The sequence below is a fragment of the Trichosurus vulpecula genome, chromosome 1 (assembly GCF_011100635.1).
Source record: "Trichosurus vulpecula isolate mTriVul1 chromosome 1, mTriVul1.pri, whole genome shotgun sequence".
Taxonomy (NCBI): domain Eukaryota; kingdom Metazoa; phylum Chordata; class Mammalia; order Diprotodontia; family Phalangeridae; genus Trichosurus; species Trichosurus vulpecula.
Window position 1 is genome coordinate 440,143,665 of NC_050573.1, and position 27,225 is coordinate 440,170,889.

The following is a 27,225-nucleotide window of genomic DNA, read 5'->3' on the forward strand; positions in this document are numbered from 1 at the left end:
AGACACCCTGGTTGAGGAACCAGGAAATCTGAGCAGTAGCCTTAACTCTGCCTTTGACTGGTTGGTGACCTCATGAAATCAGTTCCCTTTGCTGGGGCCTCATTTTTACATCTATGAAATGAAGGGGCCAGATTAGGTGATCCCTAAGGTTTCTCCTAGCTCTAACATTCTAAGGTAACATTTTAGAGAAGCCAATTGACAAGTAGCTTCCAGCTCTAAAATTCCATAATCAACACTTGGGAGCAAAGAAACGTACCTTTAGGTAACTGATCAGTTACCATGATGTCTAAATTGTGATGCCAGCTACATGTACATAGTTTTTAGTCTTCTTTTCTCTCCCTCAGAATCGATGATTGTTGTTAGTTTAGATACACCCAAAGGCTGAGCAAAGGAACCATATGAAGGTAAACAATAGATTGTCTCATTTTATAAATGAAGAAACTAAAGCCCAAGAGAGGCTAAATGACTTTCCTAAAATCACACCTATTTAGGGACAGGACTCAGATTTCAACCAGCGTCCTCTGACTCCAGATGTTTCTACCATACCATCAACTGTCCATTTGGATCAAAAGTACTTGCTTTACATGGGAATGCTTAGAAACACTGGGCATGAGGCTCCATCTGAGCTGCAGTATGGTCCCCATTGATCATAGAATGTGATGCGAAGACACTTCTCAAATGTATAGTAAGCTCTAAGTCCTACAATGATATTTCTATCTGATGATATGAAAAGTTTATCAGTAAGAGGCCTTAACACTGGTTGAACTAGATGAGTAGGAGCTGGATTTCCGAGAAAATTTCTTGGAAGTGAGGGACACTTGCATTCTATTCACAGTCCGAACACTTCGACAAAGAAGAGTGTTCTTGGCATGATCCCTAAAATCTTGAGAAATAAAGTAATAGACAAAGGGATCAATACAACTGTTAAGAGTAGAGAGACAGAGAGCTACTATGTACAAAGCATAGACATGGCTTTGGCTTCTGTTTCTTATCAGGAAATAATGCACCACGAGCAACGTGTTACTGGGCATGAAACAGATCAGGTACGTGGCCAATACAGTGATGATGAGTTTGATGGCTCTCCTCCTCTTCTTTCCAGAATCATCCATAGCAGAAGAACGGAGTGTCCGGATCATTAGGATGTAGACAGAGGCCGTGAGACAAGCTGGGAACAGGAAGACGCCAATGGCCAGAGAGAGGAAGTAATTGAACATATCTCCAGCCAGCACATCTTCAGGCAAAACATCATGGCACGTTGTGATGTTAAGGTCTGGAATATAGACAGTTTGCCTCACAACATACAGAGGAATGGTCACCAACAGAATCAGCAGCCATATTCCAATGGAAACCGCTACGGCAATGTTAGACAACTTCTTAGACCGCACAATGGGATTCACGATAACCCAGTACCTCTGCACACTGAGGCAAGTCATGAAGAGAATGGAACAGTACATGTTGCCATAGAAAAAGCCAATCAACACCTTGCACAGAGTTTCCCCATAAATCCAGTTGTTGCCATTCAAATGATAGGCAATCTTCAAGGGAAACCAGATTACAGATAAGAGATCTGCCAAGGCTAAGTTGGCCATGTAAATCACAGCAGGGTGTTTCTTTTGTGTTCGGAAAACAAAGACCCACAGAGCCATGCCATTGCTTGGCAAGCCAACAATAAATACAATTATATAGACAATTGGAAGGAAGACAGTAGTCAGCCCTCCAGTGAGAATCTTAGCAGAAACCGGATCCACAGAGAATCCTGACTCTGTCGAAACTTCTCCATTCCCACTGGATGAGGTATTTGTTGAGGGGATCTTATGACCAATAAGACTTCTCCCTTTGGTTTTGTTGCCTCCTGAACAAAAAAGAGAAGATACATAGGGGTCAGTTTAAGACAAAAACATTAACTTAGAAGTTTCAGCTGCTGGGTTCAACTAGAAGCACTTGAAACCACACGGTAAAAATGTTAAGGTAAACAAAAATGCAATGCTGACTTTTGAGAATTTCATAAATTTCATAAAATTTCATGCCATTATGTTGATGCACTCATCCCTTTCCTACTCACCAATGCCCAGTGTTCTCATTATTCTATTATTTTCTTTATCTCTTCAGAACTTAGCACAATGCCTGGCACACAGAAGACACTTAATAAATGCTTATTGATGGACTGACATGTTCCTACCTAGTAACTTTTAACGTTCAAATGCTGGGTCAATTAATATGGACTGGTTTGAGCTATTTCTTCTTTTTAAAAATCAGATTATTTAGCACTGAAGAATATAACACTAATTTTTAAATATCTAATTTCACAGTGATCTACCCAGAATTGTCAATCCAAGGCTAAGCTCAGGATCTGATGATCCCTCCAGTCAAATTATGCCTTTACAGAAGTCCCAACAAATGGAACAGCATCTTGGAATCCTGGAGAAGTCCATTCCTACCCAAGGACAAATAGTAATAACAACTCACTTCATACAGCACTATGGAGATTACAAACTGCTTTTCTCAAAACCACATTGTTAGAGGGGTGGGACAAGTTCTTTGGCCCCATTTTGTAGGTGAGAAAACTAAGGCTCAGCAAAGTTAAGAGATTTGCCCCTGATCACGTGGCTGGTGTCAGAATAAGGATATGAACCAAAGTCTTTTGACTCAAGAGTAGGATGCTCATTCTTTTCTACTATGTTGCCTCTCAACACCTAGGCAAGGACCCCATCTGCAAAATTAAGGGTTTTGCTTAGATTTCTCCAAGGTATCTTCTAATTCTTACTCTCTAAACTTCTATAATTGTCTTTCCACTGTTCTGATGTCTTTAAAGGAGGACACAGGAGGAAGGTACATAGATTGAGAAATGGAAATGACTTCAAAGATCACCTATTCTGAACTCGTTTTATAGATGAAGTATTTGAAGCCCAGAGAATTGACATGATTTACCCAAGGTCTTCCAGATAGGAAAACACAAAGCTAGAATTTGGATGCAGGTTGCTGGACTCTAAATCCAATGCTTTTTTCCATAACTACTTCCCAGAATCCTCTCTACGAGGCTTTTTTTAAATTTTATTTTACCCAAGACCATCGAAAAAGGAGTTTGCCTGTTCAAGAGCTGAGAATTTTTTAATTAATTAATTTTTTAAAGTTACCAAGTTCTTTAAATTTATTTTTAGTTTTCAACATTCAACAAATTTTCTCCCTATCTCTACCCTCCCTCCCACCCCAAGGTGGCATTGCCCCTTTCCCCAGTCTGTCCTCTCTTCTATCACCGCCCCGCCCCATACCCTTTCCCCTTACTTCCTTGTAGGGCAAGATAGATTTCTATATCCCATTGCCAGAAAACTAAAGGCTAAAAAATAATTAGGCATACCTACTTTATAGTGGATAACCTACAAATAGCCTATTTTCTGACAAACTTTAAAGTCTTCCCCCCTCCCCTACTCACCCACCCCAACACCAATGCATGTTTTTCATTTCTGAAACTGGAAGGAGACAAAGGAAAGACATTTTTCTCTTCTTAAAATCAAGTATACTTAACCATTCATGATGGGAAAAAGAAGAGAAAATTTCAGCATACAATGGAGATGTCATTTTAATTAAAAAGTACAAGAAAGTCACCACAAGTCCTAGAGCAGTTTCTCATAACCTGTGGTCCATGAGCCTGGTTTTAAAAAATATACTTTGGCAATTGTAATTCAATATGATTGATTTCATTTTGATCCTATGTATTTTATTTTATGCATTTGAAAACATTAGTCTGAGAAGATATTCATAGGTTTCCCCAGGCAGCCGAAGGGGTTAATGATAAAAAAAATGGTAAAGAATCCCTGTTCCCCAGGACAAACAATTCTACAAACCAACAAAATATTTAAACCCCCTAACAATCTGCTCTGCCCTTGGTCACTGACACACATTCTTCATGGCTGGAGATTGGGGTGGGGGTGGGGTGGGAAGAAGAAACAAAGAAGACAAGAGGAGGCAGCAGGAAATAAGGAGGAGGAGAAAGTAGCCTCAGTTGAAATGTACAGGTTTTAAAGTAAAAAGGTTTATAGATCAATCAAAAAGACTGATGTGGAAATCCACAATGCCTGCATTGTTCCATCCATTATGCCTACCCAGGCTACCCTCAGTCCTTTCTTGCTTAAAGATAGTGCTGTTTTTGCCTTTTAGCTCCCCAACTATTGTGTTTTACCTTTTTTTAAGGCGTCATGTTTAAAATTATCAATGCATGAAGTGTAATGAAGACACAAAGTAACGACAACAACCCCCTTATCTTCTGGGCCGAAAGAGTCCTAAGGCTGTGCTAACAAAAGGCAAGAATCTTTCAGGATTCTGCAGCGTTAGAGGTGGAGGGGACCTTAGAAATGATCAAGCTAGGCCACTCCCTAATTTTATATCTGAGGAAATGAAGGCATTTCGTTGAGAATGATATGAGGTATAAGGTATTGGAGAGGTATAAGAATTTGCCCAGGTCTTCTTTCATCGGGTTTATTACTTTCTTGGTTCTGCTTATACTGCTCTGTACCAATTCGTATAATACGCCTATATTTCTATGAATTCTTCCAATTCTTCACACAGATAGAGGTAACAGTAGAACCCAAGACTCCTTGTTCAGCTCAGAGCTTTTCTACCCTTTAAGTAGCATGGACATACTGCACTAAGACTGTAAGTGCAGATAGAGCAAAGTCTGGGTTACACTTCTTTTGTGACCTTCACAAGTACTTGGCAAAGTTTTAGCACATGAATGTCTCAAGAATTATCTGCTGATTTAATTATCAGTCATTTATGTCAACAGAATAGAGTTTCAGTGTAGGTAATAGAAAAACCAGAGATAGTCTGGCACCCAGCCTCTGGACCTCTACCTGCCTGGGACTTAGATTCAGAGAGGTGGTCTGTCTTTTAGACACAGATTAAGAGCTCCTGGGAGTGTGGCAGATAACATACAACTGAAAATCTGCCAATCTGTCAAAAAGATGACCCAAGCAAAGAACTGGATACAAGGTGGGTGCCCATCAATTAGGGAATGGCTGACAAACTGTGGCATAGAAATGTCATGGAATATAATTGTTCTGGAAAAAATGGCAAATATGAGGGATTCAGAGAGACATAGGATAACCTGTATGTAGAGTGAAGCAAACAGAACCATGAAAACAATAAACATTAAAATAATGTAAATGAAGAAAATGATTAAATGACACCTAACCCTGTGTGATTATATTGAGCAATTTTGACCCTAGAGAGGAGATGAGAAAATGCATCACCTCTCTCTCTTGTACAGTAGTTCACAATGGTCAGTGTCAGATGGTTTTGTTTAATTGTTTTCTGTATTACAAAGGTGGAGGGAGTGTAACTGGAAATTCCAATAATGGACAAATAAAAAGTCTCAATGAACTTAAAAAAAAATAAAGACTGCCTTGTCACAAAACACCTTTTTTATGCATACTTTGTATACATACTTCTCACATCTGCCTATGAGACAGTGAGTTCTATGAGGAAAGTCACACGACCCTTATTTGATAAGAAAATTACATTATACAGGCTTTTGAATTTCCCCTAGAATCCAGTGGGGATTAATCTTTGTTGAATCACAGTGAAATGAACAGGCATTCTAGAACCCCTTAAAGATATATTCCATATTATGGAAATGGTTCATGATAGATTTCCCAAATAGAAAAACACAAGCATACTTAACTTGTCTCAAAATATAAATTACATAGCGTTGCCAGTCTAACCAGCATTCAAATTACCTTTTTCCTATTAGTTTCTCTTTTTTGATATGTACTTGAGATTTAGAAATAATTCAATTTATTTTCAAAAACATTTAAGCACCTGCAGGACCTAGAGGATACAGAGTAAAAATGAAACAGTCCCTCCCTTCAAGAAACCTACGTCCTATTGGAAAAAATAGATATCTTGCAGCTTTTTCTGAATGCTCTATAAGTTTTCAGCTCTCAAATACTCTGTTCAACTGAAGGTCTGTATTTGATTTTTTTAAAGTATTAGGCTTCTTTCACAACATGATTAATATGGAAATGGTTTACATGATTTCATTTATATATATATAAAAGTATGTATACACGTGCACACACACACACACACACACACACACACACATATAACCTATTTCAAATTGCTTACCAACTTAAGGAAGAGGAAGGGAAAAGAGGGAAAGAGAAAATTTGGAACTCAAAATTTTATAAAAAATGAATGTTAAAACTTGTCTTTACACGTAATTGGAAAAAAAACAATTTTTAAAAAGAAAGGGAAAGCAATAAAACAACATGTTGGGTTCACAAAAACTCATTTTGAAATGGAATGGTTGCTATGAACTGAAGTTAAGCACAATGAATACAATGTCAATGAAAATATTAAAAATATTCAAACTTTGAGTAATGGGAAAAGAAATAAAGGTCCTAAGAACCATATCACTTCCTTCATACCAAAAAGGTGGGGGATAGAATGACCTACACTGTCAAACAAAGTTTCTAGAGCTGATGTTTTCAATCAATTCTCTTCTTTCTCCCAATGGCTCAATATAGGAATTGGGGATTGGAAATGACTGAGATGGAAAGACAAATGGCAGCATTACCAACACCTGTTTTAAAGGCACTTTTAAAAATTTCTTTTAAAAAGAAAACAGATCCTAATAGGATGACATTTAACAGAGATACATTTTTTTTTAATTGAATGAAGCTATTAGCCAAAGTCTCTAAGCAGAGAAAATGCATGGAAGTGACAATCATGTTTCCCTTAGCTCCATGGAGACTCGCAAAGGAGCTTTGAAGAGGCAGAAAGTTACACAGAACAGGGACAGTGAGTACATAGAATGCAACTGTGCTGTCAGCCTCTTGAAGGGCCTTAGCTATGGGACCAGGAGGACAACCAGAGCTGACCAAAGCAAGGGAAGCAGTGTCTTTTAAAAGTCCAGTTTCTGCTCCTTCAACACCAGATCTCAGAAGATTATAATTTGGCTACAATCAAAATCCAAAGAAGTTTTCTTTTGGGGGGCGTAAGAAGGGGAGCAATTAGGCAGTATAGGACAAGAACTACCAGACTGATCCTGTCTTTAGATCTAGGGATCTCAGGACTAGAAGTCCATCTTCTAAGGATTTTATTAAAAGGGGTTCTCTCCCTTAAAAAATTCAATCTGTACAAAAATACCTATAATGATTTTTTTTGTAATAGCAAAAATAAAAATGAATCACAAACCAAAAGATTCAATGTAGTCTATTCAACAATTGAGGGTGAGTTGAGTACATTGAGGTATGCTAACACAAGGATGGCTAGGTTAATGTTTATAAATAGGCTAAACAACTGGTCTCTACTTCCTCATCTCTCACTTACTCACTCACTTCTCAACCCTCAGCAATCTGGATTCTGACATCATTCAACTGAAACTACTCTCTCCAAGGTCACTTCTCTTGATTTTCATGATTCAGCTACTTCCCAGCTTATGCTCACACTGGCAATCTGGATTCCCCAGAGAGTGGTGACCAATCTCCTTAGGGGTCTTGGGGTAGATACCAAGGTTCAGGGTTGGTTTTTAATACTATCCCTCAGGAGCTCCTATCTAAGTGTGCCCCCAACACCCACTAATTATCAAATAGCTAGTTGCAGCAATGAAGTGTTAGAAAGGACTAATTTATTGAGATGGCATAATATCAACAACTGGTATAAAAACATCCTCCAAAAAGTCTGAAATATAGGACGATATAGTGTCCCACGAGTACATACAGAGTCAAAGGGAAAGTGGGCTCAAGCTTAGAGAGCCTGTGCACAAAGTGGTAACGCACTGCTCCTGGTTTCTTGAAGTCCTATTTTTCCTTTGTGGTATCCACCTGAAGTTCTCCTGAAATGTAGCCTTCTGCTGGACTCCAGCAGGTAGCTTTGCAGAGTGCTGAGGCAGCTGTCCTTGGTATATCTAATTTGTCTTTGGTGTCTCAGTTCCCACTACAGATACTTCTAATACCCACTGCTGTTACTACTCATTTCTATTATGTAGACACCACCATCTTTTCAGTCCCACATGTCCACAACCTGGGAGTCATGCCTGTCTCTTTGCTCTCCCTCACCCCGGCTCATATCTAATCAATTGGCAAGTCTTGTGGAGGTAGAGTCAATATCTCTGGCATCCATCTCCTTCTGTCCACTTACACCACAATCCCTCCAGTGAAACTGATCATCATCTCTCCCACTGACTATTACAATAGCCTCCTAACTGGTCCTAAGGTTTCCAGACTATTTTCTACATAGTTGCCAAAATTATATTTCTACAGCAAAAGTCTACGTTATGTTCTTCCTCAAAAATCTCCATAAAATACAAAGTCCTGTTTTGCATTTATAGCTAGTCACAATCTGCCTCCAGCCTACCAGTCCAGACTTCTTGAACATGACTGCTCTTCACACCCTCTCTATTTCAGACAATCTTACTTATTTGCTGTTTTCCCAACTTGGCGTTCTCACCTCTCACTCATTTCACAGGCTCTCTGTCACACAAAGCTAGAATGCACTCCTTAGACTCCTGGCTTCCTTCAAAGCTCACAGAAAGTGCTACCATCTACACAAGTCCTATCCTGATCCTTCTGGCTACCAACATCCACTCCCACCCCCATCTGTATACATTTTACAGTTACTTGTATGTACATATGTTGCTTCCCCCAATTGCATATAAGCTTCTGGAAGGCAGAGAGGTGTTTTGTTTTCTCTTTGTATCCCTAGCACTGTGCCTGGCACATAGTAGGCGCTTATTAACTTACTGATTGATTCTTAGCATCCTCTTTATTATTCTATCTTCCTTCGCTCTGCTACTCTGTCACCCTTCCTGCAGAAGTAGCAGGGCATTGTACAGGTTTGAAGCAATTTTTCATTGTTCTTTGCTTCAGAGACTGTCATGGCCAAAAAAATTATCATCAAGTTGCCAGCCTTTGGGGGAGGAGTATGTTGCTCAGGCCCCTTCTGTAGAACTTAGGGAAGGATTTACAGATGACAGTCACACAGAGTGAGTTTGCCAAGATGAGTTCCAATAAGCTCCACCAGAAGGAATGACTATAATAGGGATATCCCAGATCCGTTTGAATATTGCATTGTAAAAACTTAGAAATATAATGACAACAAAGTTACATGGTAGACATTATCCAGTGATATGGAGCAAAGAAAGTAGGATCAGAACATCATACAATCTATGACTATATTTTTTTTAAATAGTAGCATCAAATTCTGATAAGGAGAAAGAGGAAATGGATTTAAGATGGGGAGAGATGAGCAAAAATGATGCTACTTTCTTAGTGTATGTGTGCAAGGGCCTTTGTGAGTATAATCCTTTTAGAAAACTAAATCATTTTGAACTTGTGATTTTATATGTGAATTTTGTTCATTTATTTGGATTTGTTGAAATTGTTAGTAATTCATAATGAAATTATTTTTTTTTAAAACACAAAAGGAAGTACAGCTAGAACAAAAGTAAGAGGTATCCACTGGTAGCATTGAAAAGAGAATATTGTCAGGATATATTCTAACATATGTCTTATATAGCCTCAATCTAACGTATAGACTTACGTACCTATTATAAATGTTTTCTCAGTCCCTGGATATAAATACTACACAGAGCTCACATTTAAAAGATACCAGTAATCAACCAATAAACTTTGTTAGGTGCCTAATATGCGCCGGGCACTGTGCTTAGCACTGGTAATAAAAAAAAAGAGGCAAAAAATAGTCGCTGCCCTTAAGGAGGGCCAAATTATCTGCCTGGATATAGAGATTTGTTTGTCCTTATCAAGGTTAAAGGTCACCTGAGTCCTTTTTACCGTATCTATTCAGAGATGTTTGGCTTATTCAGTATTTGTATTCATGCAATCATAAACCCAAAAGCATTTGTATTGACTTGAACTTGTAGAGAGTTTCCCTGGATTCCTATAATCTGCTAAAAGTGAAGAAGCCCTTCACAAAACGACAAAATTATAATTGGAAGTGGTCTCTGATTTGAAACTCAAATTATGGGGAAAATAATTACTTCGTTTCTCTCATGTTCTTTTTGTTATCGTGTCATAACAAGAAATATTTTCTCTCCCTACGAGCACCCTCCTTATGGGTTGTTTAAATGTTCTTCCTGATGCCTGCTAAATTTGCAAAAAACATAAAAAGGTAAAAGAATTCAGTATATATCTGTTTATGTATATGTCTATAGATATGTGTCACATACGTGCATGTTGTGTATGCATACAAATATATGTATATGTCTACAGATACACATATATATGCATGCATGTTTATTTACATACAAATATGTCGTTCACAAAACTGGCCATACTATTAGACCCAAAAGATTCTACTACTAAACCTTAATCCTGAAAAGGAGAAGAGAAGGGACTTTATATGGTGCCTACACCAGACACTGCACTAAGTACTTTTACAAATATTTTGTCATTTGACCCTTACAACAATCCTGAGGGGTAGGTGATATTATTATCCCCATTTTACAGTTGAGGAAACTTAGGTAGAGAGAGGTTAAGTGACTTGTGCAGGGCCACACAGCTAGTCAGTATTTGAGGACAGATGTGGAGTGAGGTCTGCCTGACTCCAGTTATACTGTTCTATCCACTGTGCCACCAGCTGCCTCAATATTAAACATTAAGAGATAACTATAAATGAAAACGTTAAAATATAATTATTAAAATAGCAAAAACAATATACTTATATAGTACATTAACATTTATAAAGCACTGTCCTGATAACGATCCTGTGAGACCCATAAGACTGACAAAGAACAGAAAAGGAGAAAACCTTGGAGGGTCTGTGGGCACATTGATGCACTGCTGGTGGAACTATGAAATCGGTCCAACCATTCTAGAAAACAGTTTGGAATTTTGCCCAAGAAGTCACTCAACTGTGCATACGATTTGACTCAGCAATCTCACTACTAAGCTTATGGCCAAAGAGAGCAAAGAAAGAGGAAAATATCCATATATACAAAGATATTTGTGGCAGCACTTTTTGTAGCATCAAGGAACTGGATACAAAGTGGGCACACATAATTGGGGAATAGCTGAGATATATGAGTGCACCATAAGAAGTGAAAAAGGGGTTGTTTTAGAGAACCTGGGGAGACTTGTATGAACAGGAGAACAATTTCTACAGTGACAACATTGCAAAACAAACAATATTGAAAGACTTAAGAATTCAGATCAATGTAATGGCCAACTGTGACTCCAGAGGACAGATGATGAAGCAGGATACCTGATGAAGGGCAGAATGAGACATAGATTTTTTTTGGACATGAACCATAGGGGAGAAACAATCATTTATTAAGTACCTTCTATGTACTGGGCACTGTGCTAAGCACTTTACAAATATCATCTCATCTGATCCTCACAACAACGGGAATTTGTTTTGCTTGACCATACATATTTGTTACGAGGTTTTTGTTTTTCCTTTCTTTTTCAATTGTTGGGGGTGGGGAGAGATGGAAGGGAGGGAAAATAGATTTTTGCTTATTGTTTTATTTTGTTTGTTAAAAATTAATTTTAAAATGTTTAATTGTTTTAAAAGACATTAAAACATCACATAAGGTAGATAATGCAAGAATGGTCCTCATCATCTTACAGATAAGGAAACTGAGGCTCTGAAAAGCTTGCCTATGGTCACATCACAAATAAGTGTCAGAGGCTTAAATCCATCACGTCCATCTATCACACTGCATGGTCAATCGATAAGTACCTATTACATAGGTGGTAGGACTGGCCCCTGTGCCAGGCACTAGGGATACAAAGACTCTTCTCAAAAAGAAAAAAAGGAGTCATCTTTTTTGGAAAACTCACATTTATTTGGTACTTTAAGATTTACATTTTTTTTTTTCAGAAAGACCCTAAGAGATTGATAGCAAACATTTATAACTGTTTTATTTGTAAGATCAAAAGCTTGGATTCTACCTATTTGTCCAATAATTGGGGGATGTCTAAATAAATTATAGCATAATAATGTAATAAAATGCTATGGCACTCCAAAAATACTATGAAAAATAGAAGGAAATGGGAAAACATGAAAATTATGCAAATCAAGGTAAGCAGCAATAGAACAGTAAACTACAACTATATTAAAAACAAAACAAAGCCAAAGGAAAAGGAATGAAGTGAGAAGGGAACACAGAAAAGTTGTAGTTTATTCATTTGTTTGATTCTCTTTTGTTAGACTGTATGATATAATATATTTCAGGTTTCATGTGTGATCTCTCTTTTCATTTTATATGTTTAAGTTTTGCCTTTGTAAATGGTTATTAAGCATGTTATTTTAATTTAATATTTTCCCTTACATGTAAGAACAATTTTTAATATTCTTTTTCAAAAATTTTGGGGTTCCAAATTCTCTCCCTTCCCCCTCACTAAGGAGGCAAGCAATTTGATATAGGTTATACATGTGCAGTCAAAAGCATGTTATTTTTTAAAATAATAATTGATGTAAAATAAGCAATTCACTAAAAAAAGGGATCTGTCCTGAGAGGACCATGTCCATCAGTCAGTCAATAGGCATTTATTCACTAAGAGCTTCCTATGTGCCAGGCAATGAGATGAAGGAGGGGGTGGGGGTCACAAAGAGAGGCAAAGAACAGTTTCGGCTCTCCAGGAGCTCACTTACTAATGGAAGAGACAATATGTAGATAATTAGTGGCATGCAGGATAACTAGAATGAATGGGAGACAGTCTCAGAGGGGAAGCAGCTAGGGAGAGTGAATGGTGTCCCGGGAAAGGCTTCCCACAGAAAGCGGAATTTGGTCTAAGACTTAAAGCCAGGAAAAGGAGTTTCATTGTTAATAACAAGTGAGGTAGGGAATTTCCAATACACATCGTGGAAGTAGAGAAGCAAGTCATCCAGAGACAGGAGGATCAGCCCCACCTCTGCAGCTAGCTAGCCTGGGTAAGCCACATTATCTGTGGGTTGAAGTTATCTGGATTCTGTAAGATTCTAAGATGATCTTTAGGTTACCCTTGAGTCCTAAACCTCTCTCAGTCATAATTTCCTCATCTGTAAAGTGGGGATAACATTATCTTCACTGTCAATTTCTTAGGGTCTTTCTGAAGAAAGTATCTTGTAAATCTAAAAGTATCATAAAATAGGAGTTATCTAATACCTTCCGTAGATAGAGCCTTGCCCAAGGTAAAAGCTGACTAAATGTTGACTGAATGGAATGATTCTATACGTATTGTTGGGAAAACACCTTAAGGAAAAAAAGTGAGTTGCACACAGCACTTGTATCAAAACTGAGGAACACAAAGAAAAGGTAGGAAAACGTGCATTGGAGGACAGCAACAGAAAAATGGATGTACAAGATGGAGGGGTAGATAAGGCAGACACTCATAGCTAACTAGCCTTACTGTTGTTCAGTCACATCTGACTCTTTGTGACCCCATTTGGGGTTTCCTTGGGAGAGATACCAGAGTGGTTTGCCATATCCTTCTCCACCTCATTTTACAGATGAGGAAACTGAGGCAAACAGGGTTAAGTGACTTGCCCAAGATCCCGAAGCTAGTTGGTGTCTGAGGCCATATTTTAACTCAGCTCTTGCTGACTCCAGGCTTTAGCCACCTACCTGCCCACTTAGTTCTACTATAAATCCTCATTTGTCCAAAAGCAGGGAATTCCAGTGCCAGCGAAAGGGATGGGTAGAATATTAGATGATGGTCCTTTCAACTGAAACAGTGAAACTCATTTAATATAAATGCCAAAGTACCACTTAACCACCTTTGGGAAAATGACTGCCTAGTTATGTGGGAAAAGAGCTGGGATATAATATTAAATGGCCTTAGTTAAACAGTAACTTGGAGCTATTCATGAAGCCCTTATTCTGCTCCCTGACCCACCCTCTACCTGACAACACCCTGACTTACTGGTACAGTTGATCAGTGTGTCTTTCTATTCCCAGTGTCTAACAGAGGGCAAGGCACCTACAAAGAGGAGTTTGCTGAACCACTATGTGTTTTCCATTTGTACAAAACTAAATCTTAAACATCTGCATAGGATTGTTGACTTATTTCATATTTAGAAGAGATTGGCGAATTAGGAAATCACAGCTTCCCAAGGCCTAGAACCAGATAAGCTAAATGCTATTACTCTTATGCCAAAGAATAGAATACATTCTGTTTATCTTGAGAAAACAGAACTATGACATACGTATACATTTATTATCCGATTACTCAACATTTTCCTAACTAGAAATAAATAATTTACACAAGTTCTTTCAATCTCATTCCACAAACTTTGACCTCTCTCTCTCTCTCTCTCTCTCTCTCTCTCTCTCTCTCTTTCTCTCGCTCCCTCGCTCGCCAGCTCGCTCCTTTGTATAGAGATGAAAAGAGCTGAATCTCTGAAAAAAAGATTTTATAGTAGGTAAAAAGTGTAACTTTGAATTTTTTATCTTAAATAAAGGATCTTGGAGTCTCCATGATCCCTTGGACATATCAAATAACATAAAATTTCTTTTTAAGAGACAACATACAAAAAATAAACCCCGGTCACTCTTGTATTCTTTTATACTTATTTGTAGTTTCTTAAAGACTGGCTCCCCATTTAAATCACATTCTCTCACTCTCAAACCAGGTATCTCCCACCCCATCTTTGCAAGATCAGTCAAGGCTCATTCCACAATGGGCCTGTCAGTGTTTTTCTTCATGTAGACAATGCACACAGGTTCGACGAGAACGCCAAGAACGCTGGCAATAAAAGACTACCCCACGTATTGTACTGTATTGTCCTATTCTGTTTTGCTTACACAGAAAGCAGGAGGGTCCGTTACCACATGATCATGACAGATGGCATTTGTCGCCTTATGTGTGTCTCATTAAAAAGGGCATTGCTGGGTTATGCGATAGCCAGAGGACAGTCAGGAGAACAAAGATCTAAAATCTGCATGCCTTTCGAGTTGTCCTAAACACTGAGGCTAACTTCAGAACCTCGGGTGACTGAAGAGGTAGAGAGGATCTGCAGTTTAAAAATGCCAGGACATCCGTTTGGGTACCAAAGCTTAGGAATCTTCAAGGATGCATAATAAAGACTTTTAACGGTCGATTGCAGATTCCTTGTCAGGGATGTTTAGGAGCTGAGGAGAGTTTGGGACAAAGGGTTTTAGAATGGAAAAATTAGGGCATTCAAAAGACTCGAAGAAGAGAGAGTAGTACACCTGGAGCTAAGTCCCAGAGTCTGAGGAGTGTAACTTTACATCACAGAGCAATAGACACCCCCCTGGGAACCAATTCCCGCAGCAACTTTTGTCTCAATGCTCCAGGGCCAGGCAATAGTCCCCAAACTATAGCACCCCACCCCATGGGACCTGCCAAAGGAAGTCACAAGGGTTTGTCAAAAGGTTATAATTACTTAATGTTTGCAAAATGATATAACCCCAAAGCCCAGCACAGCTGGCAGACACTCCACCCAGCAGAGGTTCAGGGAGCTCCAGATGCTTGCTGGGCTAGGTGGAAGATAGAGTCCGATCCTCAAGAGAAACGAAGAGCAGCACCCGAGTCTCTTAGGTGTGGCAGGTAAAGCACCAGACTTGGAACCAAAAGACCGGAGTTCAAATCTCCACCTCTACCGCCTACCACCTGTGCAGCCTTAAGCAAGTAATTTAACTTCTCAGATGCCCAGTTTCTTTGTTATTAATTTGGGGTGGGAAGTATTACACTAAATGACCACTACGGCGCCTTTCCGATTCGAACCGTACGATCTTCTTTCTGTGTCCCAGCCCTCCCGAGATCAGCAAAAGCATTCCTCATCCTCTTACCACGGTATTTCCAACCGTCTACATCTGACGGCGAGGGAAGACTACCTGCCTTACAAAAAAGGCGCTTTAGGACAGTGGCTGTGATATAGTAGGTGCCATATAAATTCCCTTCCCCTTCTCCCTTATGCCAGCTGAGAATAAACTCCACCTCTACAGAAGAGGATAGGGAACTTGGTGAATACCTAAGACTTTTCAGATTCGCCCGGCTCCCCTCTCGGCCCACAGAACCCCAGGGCACCGCGAGGTCCGAAAACAACTCCATCGGGATCCAGTTTCCTCCTCGGAAGCCCAGGGAGAAGATTCCCTTTGTTCCTAGCTTGGAAAGATTTGCCCCTCCCGTAAATCTCACCTGGAAACAAGGTAGCAGGCGAGGAAGAAGAGGCGACGGCAGCGGCTAGCAGGGTTGCGCACCCCAGCAGCCACGCCGGGCCCCAGGCGCGCATCTTTCCGGGGCAGCCCAGGAACCAGTCCCGGGCTGGGACAGCAGCTGCTACAACCACCGGAGCTGCAGAAATTAAGAGGTGACTGCTCTTTCTTTGACCACCACTCCTAAGACCCTGGAGGACAGAATCCAGTGCAAATTCCGGGCCAAGGCCAAATCCAACCTCCAACAAGGAGCGCATAAGTTTCACTGAAACTTGAGGCTCACCTGGCGACGTCAGCGGTTGGGGCTCGGCCCCGCCCACTTAGAACGTTCGAAGCCGAAGACCCGCCCCCATGGAACGCCCACCTGTCGGGGAGGGTGGGGCACGCCCTCAACCTTGGGAAAGTGAAGGCGGCGTAGAGAAGAGGCTGAGACTCTCGGCTGAAGTCTGTGAGATCACTGGGTTGGAATGTAAGCCGCTGTCTGGGGGTGAAAGAAACCGGGAGGTCGTGGCAGTGCCAGGACCTTAAGGTGTTGATCATTCTCTGAGAGTCTAGGGTCCTCAAGAACAAAACACTGAAACCAAATCCTAAAACCAAGCCTGCCCCCAGAAAAGAAGGCAAATACTCGTTCCAGAAGAAAAGAAAATCGGGGAGGTGGGGAAAAGGTGTGGGACGTTGCTTTTTTTATTTTTCTTTTTAAATTTTTGTTACAAGATTTACTGGGTAGTGGGGAGGGATATGTATACACACACACATATAATACATATATAAAGGTACGTATAAAAGCATGTATATACAAATTTAGACATATACACGAGTATGATGTAAAAGTAAAATGTATCAAATCAGAAATAATTTAAAACATAATCTGAGAACTATATGGCCTCTGTTTTTTTCTTTCCTTCTCAAAGCTGACTGACTGGGGTGATGGGTACTGAGACTTACTGACTTCTTGTAGCTACAATTGTATTTTAAAAAATTAAAAGAAGACACTCAAAAAAGTGAAACATAATTTGACTATTTTTAACTTAATGTTTTCTCTTATAGCTTCCTTTCTTTAGAAAATCACTAATTATTGAAGAAAATCTAGCTTTTGGGTAGCGTCACCTGATCTTAAGCTTGGGGTGGACATTGAAATTCCCTTTTCCTGGAGATGAATGTCGATATCTTTATCTGCTAAATTTAAGGTCCCATTTGAGCTTGAGGCCCAGGCCAAATGTTTCTCCCCTGCCTCTTCACTCCCTTTGCCCTGTTTGGGCAGTCACAATATATAATTATATATATTTATATGTAATATATATATATATATATAAAATATATATAATATATAATTACCCTCTTCAAACATGTCAGCCTTTCCCAGAACAATCTGGCCATGAGATACTCTGAGTTATGGGATGTATTAATATTAAAATATTCAGTAAGTGTTTTTGATACATTTCCATGTGTAATATTTTAGTGAGAAATATCTCTAGCCTAGAAATTTTTCTTATAAAACTTTTGTCACATCTTGTGAAATACTGGGACTTCACAAAATATAACCTCGGCAATTATTCTGTGGTACACAGCAGTAGTAAGAGCCAAGAAGACGAGTTGAGACATAAGAGGAATTAAAATAGCTTGATTGAAATGGTCTCATTTGTGAAGTTTAAACAGAGATCTTTTTTTGTTTGTTTTGTTTTTGTTTCTATTTTGTTTCTTCTTTCTCGTGGCTCATTCCATTGGTTATAATTCTTCATTACAACTTGACTATTGTGAAAATATGTTTAGTGTGAAGGTGTATATAGAACCTACATTGGATTGCATGCCTTCTTGAGGGGGGAGGAGAAGAAGAGGGAGAAAATCTGAAACTCAAAAACTTGTGGAACTGAATGTTGTAAACTAAAAATAAATAAATTTAAAAGAAAAAAATAAACCGAGATATTAGAAAGAAAAATAATAACTGACATTTCCATAATACTTTAAGGCTTGCAAAGCACCTTACAAATATGTGAGGTACTGTATTTCTCCATGTGTAAGACTGTAATATCAATTAAGTTGGGTGTCTGATTCTTACTAGGTGCTAAACCCCAGGCCCAAACCCCTATCTACTAGGTGCTAAGCCTGTGTGGGCATGAAGCCCTCAGGGTCCTAAGGGGTGTTGCTAAGACTGGATCCAATATTAGGAGCCTAAGTTCTGGTCGATCAGATGACGTTTGATGATGTCTGAAACTGTATAAAAAGAGAGAACAGAGTTATTTGCTTAGGGCTCTCACTCTTGGCAGAGCTTGGTGGAAGCAGCAGCAGCAGAAGCCAAAGCAGAAGAAGCTGAAGTAGCAGGTGCTGAGAGCAGGACTGACCCAAGTACAGACTGGAGAGTGCTGAGCAAGGGTTCTCACTCTTGGCTGTGTGCTGATGTGGACACTCCAAGCAGCTGTAGTTAAGAACCCTCCAGCTTGTAAACCCGGATGTTCGGACTTTGTTAAACTCGAATAACTGTGCTTTGAGATTTGGATCAGACAAGGTCTGTCTGTTGATGCTTGTAATTTGTTTGTATTTGCTCTGAAGTTCAGGGTGCTGGCTTTTCCCCTTGAGCTGAGTGAATGATATTTGTATGTTGGATTAAAGTAGGATTGTTAACCTCTTAACGTTGCTTTCCTTAATATAGCAGATCAAAAGAACCTGGGCTTGCAGCATTCTTTGTGCTGGTTGTTGTTGGATTTTACACAACCACAGTAGCTACTAGCTGAATTGTTGAAATAAATATGTACCCTTTTTCAAAAAATTTGGGGTCTAAAAACTGGGTGCATCTTATACAGTGGTTGTAGATTTTTTTACTTGCATTTCCCACTTTTTTGCATTTGTTGTCTTTGTGCTCATTGTTTCGCATATGTTACTGGTATTTTAGGTTACGTTTTGCCATGTTCTGCTCAGAAATGGCTCAGAAAAGATTTTTGTACAGTGCTGAATTCAAGTTAAAAGTGATCCACTTTGCAAAAGTGAATGGAAATCATGCTGCTGAATGTAAGTTTGGTCCTCCTCCAACTGAGAAAACCATCCGAGACTGGCTACGGGAAGAAGAAACCCTACTGAAAATGCCACAGCAGAAAAAGGCCATGAGAGGCAAATCAGCAAAATGGCCTGATTTAGAGAGGGAATTGAAGATGTAGATTGAAGAGCAAAGGGCAATTGGAATTCCTGTGTCCACAAAGATGGCTCAGCATGAGGCAAGAAGAATTGCTGATGAAAAAGAAGTTACTGATTTCAAAGGAGGACACAATTGGTGCTTCAGGTTCATGAAACAGAATGGACTAAGCATGTGTTCATGCACCAGACTTGCCCAAAAGATGCCTGAAAGCTATGAGCAGATGAATAAAACTTGAGTTCAATAACTTTATGTAATACATTTTTTTTCAAATTTTGGTGTGTCTTATACATGGGGAAATATGGTAGGTACATACAATATAGATGAAGAAACTAAGGCTTAAAGGTTGAGATTTGCTTGTGGTTATACTCCTGCTGAGGTGCTGGTTAGATGAGCTTGAGATCTCTGAGGCAGTTGTTGGTGAAGTGGATAGAGCCCCTGGGTATGAAGTCAAGAAGCCCCAGATGCTTACCAGGTATATGACCCTGGAGAAATCACTTGCCCTCTATTTTGTCTCAGGTTCAACTGTAAAATGGGGATAATCAGCAGTTACTATTTCACATAGGTGCTATAGAAATGCTTATTCCCTTACTGCTTAGAGATTCTGTAATTTTGTATAAAGTTCCAAACATTTATATTTTTGTAACCTATGGGCCAGAATCCCCAGGGGATTGTCTTGGAGAAAGTGACCTCAAGCCTTATATCTCATTCATTTTGTCCCAGAATGCCCCTGGGAAATCATGTTGAAATAGCCACAGATGTGGTATATCAGCAAGCACCCTGGCACACCCAGGATGGTGGGCTAGCATAGGTTCTTTGATCTGCTTTTCTAAAGGAAAGGCAACTTTTAGAGGGGTCAACAATCTTACTTTAATTACAGATAAGTAGAAAATACAAGCTGATAATTAGCATAGAGATTCAACAGACAGGGCTCCAACTGTCTGAACAAAGTAATAAAACCAGGTACATATACCACTGGATCGGGGGAGCACTAACATCTGAGTAGTGAAGGGTGTGTGTGCCCAGAGTGTATATATGTATGTATATACTTTTGGCTAATAGGCTCAGAGCCAGAAGGCTCACCAAAACGTGTGAGAGCCTTCCCATAAGCAAGCCTCCTTATAAGCAAACCTCTCCCTAAGCAAGCTCTTCCTTAGGCAAGTTCCTCCCCCCAATGGGCTATATGTGACACAGGATGTATCACATTTGGGGTGGACTTCAAAGCAGCAAGACATCCATGATTGAACACATGTGGTCACATCGGCCTATTAATGGACAGAGAAAATCTTCATATTCCTTTAACATTACATGTGGGTAGCAGAATTGCCATCTCCTGAACAAGCATTCAAGGTAACAATGTACATAAGGTTTAAACAGTATATACATATAAGAGATTCACAATAATCCCTAAGTAATCAATTCCATTTTCCTTCCTTTCAGGTGAGTCTCACCTCCCTGCTGTCCCCTCTCTCCCAAACCCTATAAAGTCCCTTAGAATCAAAGTGCTACTCTGTGGTCTGGATTCCCTTAGGAAGGAAATTAACTTAGGGTTCCTGAAAGGGTAACCTCCCAACATGTCAATGACTCCCACGTTCAATTCATGAGCGCATATAGGCCTCCAACTTCATAGTGCTATCCTAAGGGCTTAGAATTTCTCTGGAAGAAAAACAGACTTGAGATTGTCATAAAGGCATCCTCCTTTCCATTCAGCTTTCAGAGAAAAAGCAAGAAAAGGTCTGTCATTACTCCCATATCTTGAATCAGTCTCTTACTTTTACTTTACTCTCTTACCCTTACTCTCCCCATGATGTTGGCACTACCCAGGGACTACCCTACTTTTCCCATAAACAATCTGAGTTTTAGGACCTCCTACCACAACCATTTGGCCATATGGTTCCTCTCTCCATGGCTGCCATTTCCCGGGCAGAGTGGTCCTAAAACTGCTTCTCTATGAATGGGCCAAAGCATCCTCCTTTTAGGTCCCCTGGGTGGGTACATTTGCAGCTGCAATGTGTCTCTGCCCCAAGGTATACATGAATGTTACCTCAAGGGAAAGCTACATATTTCAAAGATTTCTGCCACATCATTGGGATCAAGGTCTACTTTGAATTCTGCTGCTTTAGCATATCTTGTCTCAGCTCTCAAGGCCATATCTAAAAGAAAAGAGAAAAGGATCCGTCTGCAGATGACTCCCTTTTATAGGGCTGAAACAAAATACGTGTATGACCCACAATAGCTCATCGATGAATTCATCTCCAATTGATCTATACAGCCACCAGAGAGATAGGAAATCAAAGTACTCATAAAAGGTTTATCACCACAAAAGCTAATCAGGTATCGGAGAACTCCCTTCTCTATCCCCTAGACTCTTACTCCCCAGTTAAAAATTTGGAATTCCTGCAAGTTCCGCCAGAAGTGCCTTTGGGTACATTTGTCTATATTCTCAATTCTGGATATCTCTGTGGAGACCAAGAAAGGCTTCACAATATAAATAAGTAGCTAATTGAATGCTGTAGTTATCCCACCCTCCACTCCATATTAATTCCTTCCCCTATGTTTTATGCTATCCTTTGTCTTATGTTTTTCAGGATGCATAGTTCTAGAGGCTCCCAAATTAACATTCTCGTGTGAAGGTCCAATTACTCCAATTGCTGAATAGACTTTGGATAGACTCCCACAAACTTCCTCTAGATTTACTCCTACCTTGGTGTTTTCAACGATCTGTCCCAACCCCCCGAAAACAAATAGAAAAAAAACTGTGGCAAAAAAATAAATAAATAGAAGAAAAGCAGGGAAAACACTTCCCTCTTCCCCACCTCCACTTACATCATCCACTGCATCTTGGGACCATCACCAGTCTTCTTGACTTTCAACTTGCCACTAGACTTTGATGACTCTGGAGGAGACAATGAGGCTGAGGACTTTTCTCAGTTCTGCCTCATATCCAACTGAGTCAAGACATCATTGGGTGATATCACTGGTCCTCTTCACATGAAGAACAACAATAGCAAAGGAGAAAGCACACAGAATTTCAAGGGCGTCATGCAACTTCCTTCCTAAGGACATGCTATCCATAGGGATCCCAGAGAAGTCTCCAGCATTTATTCACCTATTACCATTTTGAGGGTTTTTCCCGCTGACTTATGCCTTGCTAGGGTCAACAATCACCCTCCCCCCAACCTAATAATCCTGGATGAATTTTCATGACTTGTGTCATTGCTATAGCAATATTTCTCATTCTACGTGTCTTTCCAACGATTTCTAGTACAGGACCTATCATTTAAACTATCCCAGGTGATTGTTTTGTGCTCTATTTTTCCTTGTTTCTGGTAGAATTACTTATGAGCAATGTGAATAAACAAGGACCCTGCTGAATTTAGGATTCTTTCAAGACTCAAATCAGCTTCCAGGCCTACCCCAGGAATTTGTCCCCAGGGAGACATCAACGTTTTTTTGCTGATTAAAAGACAGAACCAAAGCTAGGATTTGGGGTGAGGGACATGGGGGAGGAAAGTTGCTAATGATATAAAGTAAAGCCAATAATGTAGGATAGATGAATAGAAAATAATAATGGCCTTGTTTCTTTTGCTTACCTTTTATTCTGGACAAAATACATTTTAATTTTAAGCAAGAAGGGCGCTGGGGAATTTCTAAGCAAGTTTGGAACAAAGGACTGTGATTGCAGTCTCAGATATAGAGGCAAAAAGAAAAGACTTAATCTTAGCCTAGGGACACTATTCCTGGCTCATGGTGGTCTCATTATGACTAAAGAGATGCTATCCTGCTCCTATCTGGGAGACACTTTCTAGACACTCTACCCTAGCAGACTGGAGATAAAATGGCTAGCAAGAGACACTGAAGAGAAGAAACTCAGACGCTGATAGCAGGGAGCACAACCAGTACCAACACCAATCAATCAATAAGCACGAACTCCAAACTGAAACTGAACTGTGTGTGATTATAATAACTAACTTTAGTCCTGAAAAAGGGATTTGAGAATGCACCTCCTTCCCTTTTTTATAGAAATTGAGGTTTATGGGAGTGGAATACTATAAAATGCTAAACTTGGTTAATGTGTTGGTTAGTTTAGCCCAACTTCTCCATACTTTTTATTTGTTAATTTATTTTAATTATAAATTTTTTTTTCGTTCATCCACCTCACCCTCACCACTTAAAAGAAAGAAATACCCCTATATCATATGAGCATAGTCAAGCAAAAAAAAAAAAATCCCATATTGGCCACATCCAAAAATGCATTTCTTCTTCTACATATTACTCCATTATCTCTCTGCCATGAAGTTTCAAGGGATAGCTCTCTGGGAGGTGAATGAAAATGATGTAAAAAGAAAAGATACCAATAAAAAAAAATAAAGCCTAGAGTAAGTGTTCCTCTTGAAAAGGAGCATTCCCAGCTCAGTCAGCAGCAGTTAAAATCCCCTTTCTCCCCACCCCTCATTTCTCCCTTATTATATCACTTAAGCAGCAAAGAATTTTGCTGAGGCAATTGGGTAGAATTATTCAAATCTCCCCAGGGGGTCAGGAGAAGGATTCTCAGCATCCTTCAATAAAGAATTCAAGCAGGGAACGCCTTTCATTTTGAGAGGGGGGAAGGGAAAAAGTCTCTGCAGGCTAAACATCTACATAGCTAAACTCATCTGCCTGCTGCCGTCTTTCCCAGGAAGCTTTACTAAGTCACAAATCCACATCTTCACTGTAATTGATAAACAAATCACACATGGCAGGAAAAAAATCATTTCGATAGTGAACTCAGTGTCTGAAAAGTAGCAGAAAAAAAACAAAGTCATAATGTATTAATTAGCCACAATGCAGAAAGTCTTTTTGTTTTTTATATCTCTTCCCTTCTATTCAACACAGGTATCTCTCTTAGGTATCCCGAATGATTCATCCTACTGATAGTCCATGCCAAAGCGGAAATCCCTAAGGGGCATTCAAGGCTCCCATTGGGCACCCTACCCAGGTTTGCCCTTTTGATTGGTATGATGCCCTGCCACCCAGCCCTGGCTGCTACCATTCCCCCTGTCATCCTCTAAAGATCAAATTTTGTAAGCCTTTCAAGAAGTCAACTGGATAATCTGGCAAACTAGTCCTAATTTATATCTTAATGGAAGAGAATAAAGAAATATGTATTAAATATATTTTTTTAAATTGACTTTAACATCACAGTCATTTCTGGATATAGTAATACCTTCCTATCCCATTCCACTCTCCTGACCCATTGCCAAAGGACCTTCCCTGATAACAAAAAGAAATAATTAAACTACATAACACAGTGACGGTATCTAACTTCATATGCAACATTATGCAAGCGTAGTCTCTCACCTCTAAAACAAAAAAAAGGTATAGTTTCTTTTTCTTTTCCAAGGCCAAGATTGTTCATTCTATTTTGCTTTAGTGGTGTTTTCCTGTTTACATTTTTGCCATCATTGTATATATTCTTACGGAAGGGATTTCAGACCAGGTAGTCTGATAGGGATTGGGAATGGAGAATAAGAAGCTATTTTTGTATAATCCCAGCATTCTAATATTCTAAAATTATATTTTGGAACCAAGAAGGGGCACATTAATACTTAAAGAAGGTAATGCAACATAGGATTATACATTTTGTGTTGGAAGGGACCCTAGATATCATGTAATTTAGCAGAACTGGAATTAGAACCCAAGTCTTCTGACTCCAAGTTCAGTGCTCTTACCACTGTACCATATCTCCTTCTACATATCTTTTTATTGTTACTAGATAGGAGCCTTCCTCACTCTTCAAAGGAAAACATTCACTGAAACTTTCCCATTTATCTGTGATAGTGTCCAAACTTTTTCTATTAGGACAGCTTTAGGGTTTTCTCCCATACTTTCCCAATTCTGTAGGCAGGAGCCTTGGAGATTCCTAGTAATTTATTCTATTTTTATGGTCATTCTTTACCTAAATAACTCAGTTTGTTGAGCAATTGGGCTCCACAGACATATTACAAATTATAGCAGACATTACAGAACTTTCTGGCACTGATGAACACACTGAGCAATTTGTGCATATTAGAACTCATAAGTAGAGAAAGCAGAGATTGGGCTAGCTGGGACTATGCCAAGGGTTTGGCAGCCTGGGAAGATTCTGGCCACCAAAGGAATGGCCCTGGTCCAGCAGAGTGGGGCAGGACAGTTAGCAGACTATTGTCTCCTTAGCCTCTACAGGACCACCCACGCAGGAGACATCAGGGACTGGGCGGGCCACTCTGGAGGCAGGAAGGAGTAGATCAGTTAGGAAAGGGGTTCTGTTTGGTCTGTTTTATTTTCTTTTGCAGGGAAAAGTAGGAGGACACAAACTGTTCCAAAGTCAAATAAGCAAAACCAGGAGAATACTATATCCAAAGAAGGAACAACTATGTTTGGTGGTGGGAGGAAGGTTGGAGCATGAGAGGAGTGGGAGGAATGAGGGAGGGGACAGCCTTCCTCCATGTAAAGGAAGTAGGACACAATCCTGCCTTCTTGTGTCTGGGCTTCTTCCTAATTCTTTCACTTCATCATTTAAGTCAAAACAGGAGGTAACAAACACCCACCACTGGCATGTCTGAAGCTGCCTGGGTTTCTGCATGGTATCAGAGCCAGGGCCTATTTATTCAAAATATTAAGCCTCAGACTATACATGGAGTGGGACTAAGTGTGGGTTGCCCTTCCCGTGGTAATTATTATGACATTGCATTTACATGGGAGTCACACATGTGTCAGAGATTATCACTGAAGAACAATTCCAATGTAAATTTGAAAATCTCAATTCTCTTCTTTACAGATACTCTTCCCTTCTTATATAGATTTTTTTCCTTATCTCAAAAACTCCAAGCTTATATTAAAATTGAACAGGGCAAGATTTGGGAATAAACTGCTTAAGCAAAGTAAGCAGCAGTCAGAGTCACTAAAATACAAACTATTCAAGATTCGTTAAAGTATCAAAAAGATTCATTCCCTGTTGTCTGCATTGGCAGACAAAGTCCATGGGTTAGCTGGTTAGTTTTGCCGAACTGCTTTTATTCTTTCTTTTTTGATCTTTGTTACAAGGGATGACTTGCTGGGAAGGGGAGAAGGGAGAAATATACTGTTAAATGAGGGTGGTATAAAAGCAGAAGATAACAATAAGATTAAAAAAAAGATATAAATTTTTTTTTTTGATTTTCAAGAGTCTCCACTTAAAATGCAACTATCTTTAGGGGAAGGAGGCAAATTGGATGATAAAAGCCATATGATAATCAGTTGAATGAACTGGGGGTGTTTATCTGGGGAAAGAGAAGGGGGGGGGGACCTGAGAGCTGGTTCTCAGTACTTGAAAGGCTATCATATAGAGGAGGGATAAGATCTGTTCTGTTTGGCCTGAGAAGGAAGAATTAGGAGCAATGGGAGGAAGTTGCAAAGTGGTAAATTTAGGCTTGATATCAAAGTGAAATAGTATGCCACAGTAGATAATGAGCTCTCCCTCACTGGAAGCTTCAAGCAAAGGTTGTGGTGAGGATTCTTTTTCAGGTGTGGCTTGGATTGCAAGATCCAAAATTACTTCCAATCACGGGTGTATTGAAGCCAGCTCCAATTTGAGAGAGCCAATTGTTAAATTTTTAATGTGAGTTTTTTTACTTCCGAAACAGGCAAACTCCATAAACCAGGGTTTGTCTAGGCTTACGAAAGAGATGGACAAAACGTTAATAATGCAGATTAAACTTAAAAGTGTGTCATAAAAAACCATCACCCGCCCCCAGAGAGCTGGATGTTAAATATTCACTATCATACCTCTGCTGCCATCTCTAAAATTCTGTCACAATTTGGTTATCAAAATATTAACCCAGCATTTACTTGGAATGAACCTTGATAGATTGATCTAAAATTGTCCTGTGTCATCACTAACCAGGTTGTGATATTTTAGAGTTCTCTTTTCTTCTCTGGGTCTCAGTTTCTATACCTGTGGGAATTGGACTAAATATTCTCT

General features: G+C 39.6%; 1 protein-coding gene across 1 annotated transcript; it reads right to left on the minus strand.

Annotated features, from left to right (window-relative positions):
- Positions 1-737: 737 nt before the first annotated feature.
- F2RL1 (F2R like trypsin receptor 1) lies at positions 738-16,197 on the minus strand. Its single transcript, XM_036760691.1, has 2 exons — positions 16,104-16,197; positions 738-1,852 (listed from the first exon to the last, which is right to left on the minus strand). The coding sequence occupies exons 1-2, from the start codon at positions 16,195-16,197 to the stop codon at positions 738-740; spliced, it is 1,209 nt and encodes a 402-aa protein (XP_036616586.1).
- Between the last annotated feature and the right edge of the window lie 11,028 nt (positions 16,198-27,225).

What these genes read in the sequence shown, in the direction of transcription:
- F2RL1 (XM_036760691.1), bottom strand. Translation starts at nt 16,197, where the DNA reads ATGCGCGCCTGGGGCCCGGCGTGGCTGCTGGGGTGCGCAACCCTGCTA. An exon ending in GCCTGCTACCTTGTTTCCAG is followed by an intron (nt 1,853 to 16,103) that starts GTGAGATTTACG and finishes TTTTTTGTTCAG; the next exon opens with GAGGCAACAAAACCAAAGGG.